An 11081-nucleotide genomic window follows, 5' to 3' on the forward strand; every position below is an offset into this window, starting at 1 on the left:
CACGTCATGGTATTATTATTTCGTCAGTCGGTCCACCATATCTCGCACTAGACGTACAGCATTTGTCTACATTCATGGTCTCCAGAGGATACATGCTACGTTCATTTTGTTGGTCCCATGCTTTTCCTTTAGCGCCTCCACGTGGTTGACATTTGTTGTAATGTCTTGACAACTACTGGATGGATTTTCATGAAATTCACACCCAAACAGGACGAACTAAAACAACTTAAAATGTCAATTTTTTTATCTACCCAATACTTACATTTTCAAACCTTCGTCCTATATCTACAAGTTTTGGCATGTGAATGATTCAAACTTACCAAACGTTTTGGATTCGCTCCAGTTGATCACCTCAGCTGGCAGCGACAACACAGCTGCAACGGCTCCAATGTAGTCCTATTGGGGCAACTCCGACCGTCAAATGCACGTCCCCTAAAAGTGCTTGTTTTTGCCACTGAGAGAGTAAACATGGTAAACATATAGCATGGTAAACAGAGATGACAGGTCGTTGTTCTGTTATGACAGATAAGTTGCCACCTTTACCTTCTCCATCCTCTCTTTCCATCCTGCAGAATATGACACAACCATTACGGTTCCCTCTTCAGGTCAAGGGAAACCTGCTAATCTGCTGCTTTTGGGTCCAGCTGCTGACACTTTTTGGGTTTCCGAACCAATTTAATTTTTACTGAAATGCTCAACGTTGGTGTAAAAGGAGTATCATTGCATTTCATTGTGGGAATGCAGATTAAATGACCCTTGAACCTTGAGCAGCTAGCATGGCTCTGGAAACATTGGATACTAATGACATATGTTTGTTGGCTACGTCAGTGTTTCTCTGAAACTGTATAATGTAAAAAATACAGCAAATGTTCTGTCCAGTACATCTTTGTGAATGCGAGTGATTTGAAGAGGAGCATTAATTTGTGTTTTGTACCAAAAAATGACTACAACTGAAACTGTTCTTACAAACCACTTTGAGAAGAAGCCGCACAAAGACTCAGTTGATTGTCGTATCTTTTGGGTTCTCCCGGCCCGTGAAGACCATTTCATCTCTTTCAAATCGAATTTCTTTGACCCATCTGCCCAAATTATTAACAAGGGTTCTTGAAAATTGGACCCATTTGGTCTTAGATATGATTTTCTGCTCTTCCTCAGAGGTCATTATGGAGAAAATTTGATATTTCAGTGTCTATTTTTGGTGAGTACGGAAAGAAGATGTCCAAAGAAAAAATGCTAAATAAACTTAAACGCTAAATAACGACTGTACATGTTGGAGCAATTATATTTTTCCCGACTTAACACCACCAGGACCCACTAACTCCATTTTTGCTCGTGTTTTTTGTTGCTATTCAATCACCGCTGAGCCTTCATGCCTTTTAAGGCTTTGTGTCCATTATGTGGTTGATCTTATTCAAAGCAGATCATCATTCAGAGAAGAGGCAAGAACACTTAGAGGAACACAAACCTGAATTCAGATGTTATTAACCTCAAGTGGCTCTAATAAAGGTGGAGCAAGCTGAGAAACGGCTCGGCTAACCGCATCCAGAAGCTCCATCGACAGGAACGTCTGTGAGGAAGCCGCTCCCACTGTATTATCTCTCAATGTACGTTGTTTATTGTATGAAACCCATGTTTGACATAATATGGTGTTTAACACTGTGAGCCTCTAATAAAAACTCATCCTCGTTCAGTCACAACAGCTCTTGACTAGAACAGGAGGTTTGATGTTTGCAAACCTGCGTGAAATAAAAGTAATCTATTTTAATTGCAAAGCTTTAACTGTTGCTAAAAGTTATTATTGTAGGTTTATAATCAATCAGTTATTCCAGGCAGTGTGTGAATAAACGAGTAGTTATGGTGTGTATTTACATATAAATATAAAAAGTATCAGAATAATATACTTATCAGTCATGGCAGGATTAGAGAAAATGTAAAACAAGTCTCACCTGTATGATTTTTTCTCTATAGAGGCCAGAGTTGTACACGTTATTCCTCTGGTCGAGCTGCCGAAGTCCCTTCCAGTGGACCACCATGGGACCTTATTTCGTAAAAATAAATAAATGTAAGACTGAAAATCTGTTACTATACAGAGTACACAGCCAACAGTCGCTTTAGTAACGTCGTCTCGTTGGACAATCACCAAATCCCGCGACTTAAACATCGTAGAGCTGCTCCTGTAACTGCAGTCGTCAATATCAGCAGATTTATTGTGATTTTCATCTTTGCTGAAACATTTTCTGTGCTGAGACGGCGGCCATGTTGGTGTCGGTGACGTATGTTGAGCGAGTTCACTGAGAGGTTTAACTAGATGATATCGTACTATCTTTACGACAAACAGCGACGTTATGGACTTGAAATATTATGCGTGATTCATGGCACAATTCAACGGGATCGAAAAGTGTATTCGTCTCTCCGCACTGACTGCTGCACATTTATTTGTCAAAATAAGGTCCCATGAGTCGACCGGAGGTGATGTGGAGACTTAAAGCTTCCAGATCACACACACAGATTGGACTTTACAATGAAGTAAACATCTTGTGTTCAGCAGTTAAACTTGTGAAATGATCAAATATTTGCATTTTCAGATATTCTGGAGAGGGAGAAGGAATATGTGCCATTGTGAGGATTTTATTTTCTTGATAAAAACCATGTCAGACACATATTAGAGATTTTTTTTATATAAATGGCTTAATACAGTGTGGTGGGGATCTTTTGTTACTTGTTGATCTTTAACTGTTTGTTCTTTATTTCAACCCAATCGCCAGAATAAATGTCAGCAATGTACATTACTGCGAAAACCACAGATAAGTAAAAACTTTAGGTTTCCTTAAAATACATTTTCTATTTCTCTCCGTGCTAATGCTCTGGTTAGGTTTAGGCTCAAAAACCAGGTGGTTGGGGTTCGGAAAACATCTTGTTCTGGCTTGAAGTAGCTGTTTCTGTCGCCACAAACACGGCTGGAGATGTCCCGACTTCCTGTAAAAAATATTAGTTTTTTTCCAGTTATGGCTGGAAATTGTCCTGAAGCCTCCATAAAAACGTCCAGTCGGCCTGTTGTCAAGTTCAGTCGTTCAAACGTTAATTAACATTTTATTCTGGGGATCGAGCAGTTAATTTCTCCCTGATTCAATGTGTAAATTGTGTAAAAGTTCAGTCGTGTACGTAGAATAACTTTTCCATCCATATTGTTGGCACAGTAAAATATTTATTCATCAACATTTATACATTTAAATAATATTTTTAGTTCATTTGCACTGCTGCTCTCTGCTCCCATCTATGGGTAGAAGAACATTTTTTACTGAAATAGCAGAAAGTCACTGGTTTGAGTTTTAGCGACTGAGATTTAAAGTTTATTTAGATCAAAATAATCCCACCTGGAGATCCAGGTATCTGCGGTGGAGCTGGATTATAATCACATGATCTTCATAAGCAGGTGGAGTTTGACCAAGTGTCACGTGACATGCTCCAAAACAGCTGCTACCTGGACTCTGAGGTGAGACTGGTTTCATTTACTGTCTCATAATTGATATCTTAGCTGTCATTTTTCTGTTGTTTGTGCTTCATTATCAATACAAACAACTCCAAGTCTTGTAGTTTTATTTTTATTTAAGCCTATATCTTGTTTTTCTTGAGGAAACCAGCATGAATGAAGGATCCCTGCTCATGATAATGGACCGAAGAGTGAAAACCTTTACAAACTGGAGGCTCTGATATCGTCCTGTATCGATACACGCGCACTTTAATGGCGGCTGTATCGACTTCCTGGAAAACATCATGTACAACTAAACTCCGGCCGTCATTTACAACTAAACACGGGTGTAAGCTGCTCGGGCGAAAAATCGAGATAATGGTGCGGAGTTTGGCGCACGGTGGATATGTTGCGTGTGTGCGTGTGCGTGTGTGTGTGTGTGTGTGTGTGGAGGTGGTGGGGGTGCCTGGGAGATGGAGAGAGGCTTGTAGTTTAAAATGCGATGTGACAGCTCAGGAAAAGGGGGGTGGTGGGGATGATAAAGGCGCTGTTATTGGATCAATCTGGCCCTGAATGCCCCTGTAAAACACTTACACACGCGGTGCGGGAGCGCGCACGCACGCAGGCATTCACGCACGAGTGAGAGAGAGAGGAGAGAGAAAGTTGAAGGAAGGAATAGACAAAAAAAAAAAAAAAACACAAAACCACGCGGGTTTTATTTGTGAGATTTTAATGGAGTCACGCGGCTGTTTGCACGCGCAGCTCCCGCCTCGTCCTCGTTGTTTTGACAGGGCTGAATTAAAGGAGCGCGCGAGGTGTAATTAGCGATCGATCCGGATAGAAATCTCTCTCTCTCTCTCTCTCTCTCTCTCTCTCTCTCTCTCTGCCTTCCGCTACTCCATTAACCGCGTCTCTGACGTCACGGGGCGATTAAGGTTTCTTATTGGTCCCGCGAGCAGATGGAGGAGTCCTAATGAGCTGGCTCGCGGACGGAAGGAGCAGGGTTGACATCTCGGCTGGACCGTAAACGTGAATACCTCGCGCAGCTCTCCCGCTCTCCCGCTCTCCGCCGCCGCACGCACCGCACCGCACCGTGGCCGCGGGAGACGACCGTCTGCCTGGGTTCCCTTCTCTCCCTCCTCCTCCTCCTCCTCCTCCTCCTCTTCCTCCTTCTCCTCCTCCTCTCCCTGACTTTGTTTCTGTGACTGCATGTTCAGCCACACTGCCTCCCTCTGCATCTTCACTTCGGCCCCGCCGCAGCCCGGGCGAGCATGGACAGTCGGGTACTCGAGCATCCTCACGCCCAGTTCGGAGGCTCCTTGGGCGGGCTGGTTGGCTTCCCGTACCCGCTCGGTCCCCATCACCACCACCACCACCATCACCAGCACGTCTACGAGCTCGCCAGCGGGCACCAGCTGCAGTCCTCGGCCGCCGTCCCCTTCTCTATAGACGGATTACTTAACGGATCCTGCTCGGCCTCGGTGGTCAGCTCCAACCCGCTGCTGTCCGACAGCCCGCAGTTCAAACTCTCAGGTAGGCCCGGCTCTTTTCTCACCGACACACCTGTGTGGAAACAATGCTTTGTTATAGAGACTGTAAGGAATGGACGTGGATTTGTTTTATGGCCAGATAATACATTTATTTAGTGGACTTTGAGGGTAAATGTAACTCTTTTCAGCCTTTAAGGAGAGACTTGGAAGGAGAAAGTGAGTTTGAAGGGAAAACAGTGTTGTTTAAAAGTTTGAGAGCTCAGTGAATTTAATAAGAAATGCAGGAAAAGTTCATGTGCAGGCTTATTTATTAATAATCTTACTGCAAACACTCCCTGTGTGTTAAAATACAGGTAAGAATGATCTGTTATTTCGATAACATGATTATTAGCTGCTGATTGTTGATAGACAGCCAATAACAAAACTGGGTTTAACAATTAGTTTGACTTCCTTTAAAATATTAAATATTAAATAAAGCATTAAAGTTTATTTTAGGCCTAAATGTTGAGAATATTTGTCAGAGTTCACCAGCAAAAAAATAAATATTTAAAAGAAAGGTGTGATTACACTGAGCTGGGGCTTTATAAGCAATTTCTGCCATGACAGTCTCTCCTCTCTCCCACTCACACACACACACACACTCATAAACACGCTCACGCACATACACGCACACGTCGACCCATGCAGATTCTGGGGACCCGGATAAAGACAGTCCCGGTTGTAAACGGAGACGAACGAGGACCAATTTCACCGGGTGGCAGCTGGAGGAGCTCGAGAAGGCTTTCAACGAGAGCCACTATCCAGATGTGTTCATGCGGGAGGCGCTCGCGCTCAGGCTCGACCTCGTGGAGTCCAGGGTTCAGGTAAAGACACGAGTCAGATCGTTTGTGAGGCATTCAGTCATTTTTATTCAGCTGCTGGAGGAGAAACAGATTTGAGTTACAGCTCTGATTTTTAAAAAAAACAAACATTTTAATCTCAATTTTATGTCAAAAATCCACAAAACAATTAAAGTAAAGAAAATATCAGAGGGGCGTTTTGTTTAGTGACGCTCCTGAAGGCCTGCCCCGACCTCAGACAGCTATTTGTCAATTATCAAAGCATCAATAAAGGTTCTCTTTTGAATTATGCATGGAGGCAGACTATTGATTTATGGGTTAATAAAAAACAAGGCTATTTACTGAGCAAACCAAGGCGTGAAAATGGAAACTCTTCCTTCACATTCAGTTTTTTTTATTAAGCTTTTATCCAATTATTCGACAATTGATTCACAATTATACCCACATCTTCTTTATCTACTGTCTATTATAGGTTTAAAATAGTTTAAAATGAAGGAAATATTATGCTATTATTATTATTTTATCTCCTATTATTATTATTGTTATTATTATTATTATTATTATTATTATTGTAGATATTGTAGAAGTAAGCTACGATGTTTTATGGATGATGCTTTTTTGTTTTGAATATATATATATAACACTATTTATATAATTTAACAGATAATAATAATAATAATAATAATAATAATAATACTAGATACCAAGAAAGAGAATAATAATTAATGAATATTTTAACAAAATACAAGAGCTTAAGATTTTATCTTTTTAACAATTACTTTAAAGGAACAACATAGAAAATATGCTGTATATATATTTTTAAAGTTTTTTAAATAATATTCGATAATTATTCGCATTTAATTATTATTATTCTTATTAATAATAATAATAATAATAATAATAATATTAATAATAATAATAATAGACGTGCAGGTGTAGTATTCTGTGCTCAGTGTTTCATGCTGTGTATCCATTGACGCTGCTGTGTGTGACTGAACGTGTCTTCATGTATCTTGAACACATATAATTCTCGCGCCTGCTCGGGTCGACAGAAGCGCAGCTCGCCGTCGCTGGATGTTGTTTGGGGGGGATTTCGCTTCCTAAACCTCAGATTATTGTTCCCTCAAGCTGCTTAGCGCTCCTTTATCACCAGGTTTGCGGGGGGAAAAGATATAACCCAACATTAACAATTCATAAGAAGCGCCATTGTCGCGCAGTGATGTCGGTGTCCCCGCTCCTTATTATGCAACGTGCCCGCTTTCTGCGCGCTAAACTCCTGCCGTTATCAGCGCCGAACACGCGGCCCTGAGCGCGCCCAGAGGCCGGCCGGGGAGAGCTCTCAGGCGGCGGGGGAAGCTCGCCTCTGTTGGCTCGGTGCGGAGGGAGGAGAGTGTTAAAGCCCCACATATGAGCGCATGAGGGCTGCTGGGTGTGCAGGAATATACAGCTACGGCGCAATTAAATGCAATCGGCGGTGGTGCCCATTATATACAGACTCTTTGGTAATTAACACCAGCACGTGTGTGCATCTGCTGGTCCACCTCTGTGACCCATTAACCTAATGTACTGTAGGTGTTTAGAGCTGCAGTAAACACAGGCAGGCAGGCAGGCAGAGAGGCAGCAGGACAAAGGTTTCTCTTGTTTCAGGGCTTTTGTGGAATTTGTTTGGATTTGCAGGCAATATGGTTTTGTCCTTACCATCTGATAACCAGTGTGACACTGATTTATTGTGGTGGCAGGTGTGAGGTCTGTTGTCTGAGGTTGTCTCAACACACGTCAGAGACGTTTTGTCTAATTAGGAACACCTCGAGCCAAGATAATGACCCAAAACACACAAAGTCATCCTTAAAAACGACCACAGATTTTAATCAAATCATGAATATTACACATGAAGCAGTTTATTGCAGGAATATTGTGTTGGATTGCAACAACATGAGGAGATGTTCGTGTTAATGGCGTGCAGGATGTAGTCTCAGAGGTCCAGCATGAGATAAATGTAGGCCCTGTTTTATAAAATGTTCATTGTTGTCCCAACTGTGACAGTTGTGTTCACTGCCGATTAAATGATCCATCGTTTTTATGATTGTTTCGTCCGTAAAATGTCAGAAAATCGTGAATCGTGCTCATCACAGTCCTCCAGAGCTGAGCTGACCTCTTGAATCAGCTTTTTCTGTCCAACCAGCAGTGGAAAACACAAAGATATCGGATGTACAACGACACAAAAAGCGAGCTAATCTGGCATTTTGCCTCCACAAATGATTCATTGATCATCAAAATTGCTGACGATTTCTTATCTGGTATATCAGAATAATCAACTGATCCATTCATCAGCTCAGCTCAGCCCCAATCCCTCAAACCTAAACACAAACTGTGACATTGTGACTGAATATATGACCTTAGAGATGATGTTTCACAGGTGTTGGCATGGAAAAGAAAACTCATCTCATGTGTCACTTTTCCACCTGTGTCTGTGTGTATTTCATGTGTGTGTCTGTGCACAGGTGTGGTTCCAAAACCGACGAGCAAAATGGAGAAAAAAGGAGAACACAAAGAAAGGGCCGGGCCGGCCTGCTCACAACTCCCACCCGACCACGTGCAGCGGCGAGCCCATGGACCCCGAGGAGATCGCACGCAGGGAGCAAGAGCGCGCCGAGAAGAAGAAACGGAAACATGAGAGGAAGCTGCTGAAGTCGCAGAACAAACTGCTCGCAGGTGACAGTTTCCACACACCTGGAGGTTCAGAGAGCGACAGCGGGGTCTCCCAGTTCACTGACAGCGAGCAGCAGGCTTCCAGCGTTAACGGGAGTATTCACATCGAACTGCCAGCAACAAAGGGTGCAGGAGGACACCAAACTGAATCCAGCTGTGACCAAACACGACACGACTTCAGCCAACTACAAAACCACCAAAACCAAAGAACCGCAGGAGAACCGGAGCAGGTTTCTCCAGGCAGCACGCACAGCTCCAGCCCTGGAGGCCCGAGGTCCTCTGCCCTGCAGAAACGCAACCCCTTCAGCGTGGAGAGCCTCCTCTCTGACGCCACGCCTCGACGCAAATCTCAGCTGGACTTCCCCTCGTTGCCCAGTCAGAGGACTCTGGTGGGCAAAGGTCACTTCTTGCTTTACCCCATTACCCATCAGCCCTTGGGCTTTCTAGTGCCCCAAACAGCCCTGAAGGCCTCACCGTGTCAGGACAGCAGCATTAACAGGCTCAGCCTGGGACAGAGGTGTGTGCCAAGTGAAGGGAGCCCTGCTCCCTCTGACCTCTCCAGCTTTGTCACTAAGCCTCTAAACTCGGATCCTACGGAGCATGACACGCAGCATCACCACAATCACATTAGCAATAGAGTGGATGGAGCAGACGCGGAGGAGTGTGGTGGTGACTGCAGTAATGGAAGATTTCCTGTTTCTCCTCCACCCAGCAGTGTGGCTGCTCAGACGGCTCTGGCCAGGCTGAGCTCCACACAGTCCAGTGACAGTAGCGAGGAGAGGAGTTTGAAAGTTCGAACGGAGGCAGCGACCGATGGCTGCCAAGTTTCCGAGCTGTGTGTAAAAGAGAAGGGTGCAAGGGAGGAGAGAGCGTCTCCAGACCTCTCCGAGCGTCTCAAGGCAAACACAGACTGTCAAGAAACACCCGGAACAGATGGAGAGGATGTCGATATGGACTAACACTTGCAAGGAGCAAACATAAACAAAGGACCAGGAACAACCGCTCAGACTATTCAAACATTCCCAAAGCTCTGCTGAGACACTCTAAAACATATCAGGAATCAGGAGACTTAATTCTCATCTATTTTTTAATCATAATGTGTGATCAATCCAGATGGCCCCCCCCCCCCACCCCCCGAAAAAGCTGTGGCCGTCCTCATATTCAGGCTTTAGGCCTCAACACCTTTTAGAAGCAGGTTCTTTCTCTCTTTTCTGGTGACCAACTTGTAACAAAAACTAGGCTACAATAAAACATCTTACACACAACAAAAATCCTCAGATATTGTAAAGAAAAACGAGAAAAATGATATTTATATGTAAACATTTTGATAAATAAAGTTATTGTTTAAATTGAATCGGTGTCTCTGAAGGGTGCAGAAGGTTGCAGGAGGGGAAGGCTGCTGTGTGGCAGAGGCTTGGATCATGGCGGCTGGAGGTTTTTCGTCGTGTTCCAGCAGATAAATCCTCCTTTTTCTCTGTGTAGTGAGCCGGAGCTCGGGCTCAAGTCCGTCTGGCTGTTTGTATTTATTGCTTTAACAAATTTATTCATTTGAAAGGCCGAGCTGGAATGAGGTTAGTGGCCGCGGGCTATAGGACCCTGCGCCTCCTGCTGAGTTTTGATATGAAAGTAATTATTTTCCCACTGGCTGCCGCGGGTCTCCAGGCAGTTTTTTTTTTTTTTTTTTTTTTTTTCCCCCTTCCTTTCAGCCCAAAGGGTTATTAGACATTACCGATTTCTAGTGATATGGAATCACATAAACTTCCTACAATAATAGAATTAGCATGAAAGGCAGGGGTGTCAAATTGAAATGGGGAAATAATAGCCGCGCCAGCTGCATCGTGTGTGTGTGCGTGTTTTTTTTTTGGCGAGACGCGTGCGTGAGTGCGCATGGTGTATTGAGCGCAGGAGGAGGAGGAGGAGGAGGAGATGGCGGCAGATTCGTGGGGCGGAATTTTCATGAGCTGCCGCGGTTGTCAGACGGCCCTTGTAGTCGGCTATATTAAGATAGATGTTCGATGATATCCCTCATTGTTCTGTCGCTTATATTGATGTTGCTGCGTTATCGCCCTATTGATCATGTGTCGCACATAATAGGACAGGCGCGCGCCCGTCTGCCTGCGCCTTTGCCTTTTTTTTTTTTTTTTTACAAAAGCGCCCGGGCCCCTCGTCATTTGTTCTAATAGGACTGTGAGTCCCTCGGGGGTGGGTGAGGAGGAGGGAGGGAGGGAGACAGATAAAGATATAGGAGAGGAAGAGGAGGCGACTGATGTGCCAGGCTCGCATTAATATATATATATTTTTTCTTTTCCCACCAATTGTTTGGCTCAAAAAAAAAAAAAAAAACTAAAGGTGGGAGAAAGTGAAGAATGGTTGAATTAGAGGATGTTTAGGGACAAGAAGAGAAGACGGATTCTCCTGAAATGTGCAGGTGTGTGTGCGTAAAAGAAAAGAGTGTGTTTAGCTTATGAAGTGTAAACGCCACCAAGTCCCTGGAAACTGAAATCCCAATTATTAAAACCATTAATTCTGGCGAGCCGGTGCGCGGAGGAGCGCGTGTTGACAGCCCGGCTAAAT

General features: G+C 43.8%; 1 protein-coding gene across 1 annotated transcript; it reads left to right on the forward strand.

Annotated features, from left to right (window-relative positions):
- The first annotated feature begins 4740 nt into the window (after positions 1 to 4740).
- On the forward strand, positions 4741 to 9466 carry LOC141006448 (homeobox protein unc-4 homolog). The gene is made up of 3 exons (XM_073478662.1): positions 4741 to 5002; positions 5647 to 5822; positions 8300 to 9466. Exons 1-3 carry the CDS (start codon positions 4741 to 4743, stop codon positions 9464 to 9466), a joined length of 1605 nt encoding a protein of 534 aa, XP_073334763.1.
- Positions 9467 to 11081: the final 1615 nt, after the last annotated feature.

The sequence above is a fragment of the Pagrus major genome, chromosome 1 (assembly GCF_040436345.1).
Source record: "Pagrus major chromosome 1, Pma_NU_1.0".
Classification (NCBI taxonomy): domain Eukaryota; kingdom Metazoa; phylum Chordata; class Actinopteri; order Spariformes; family Sparidae; genus Pagrus; species Pagrus major.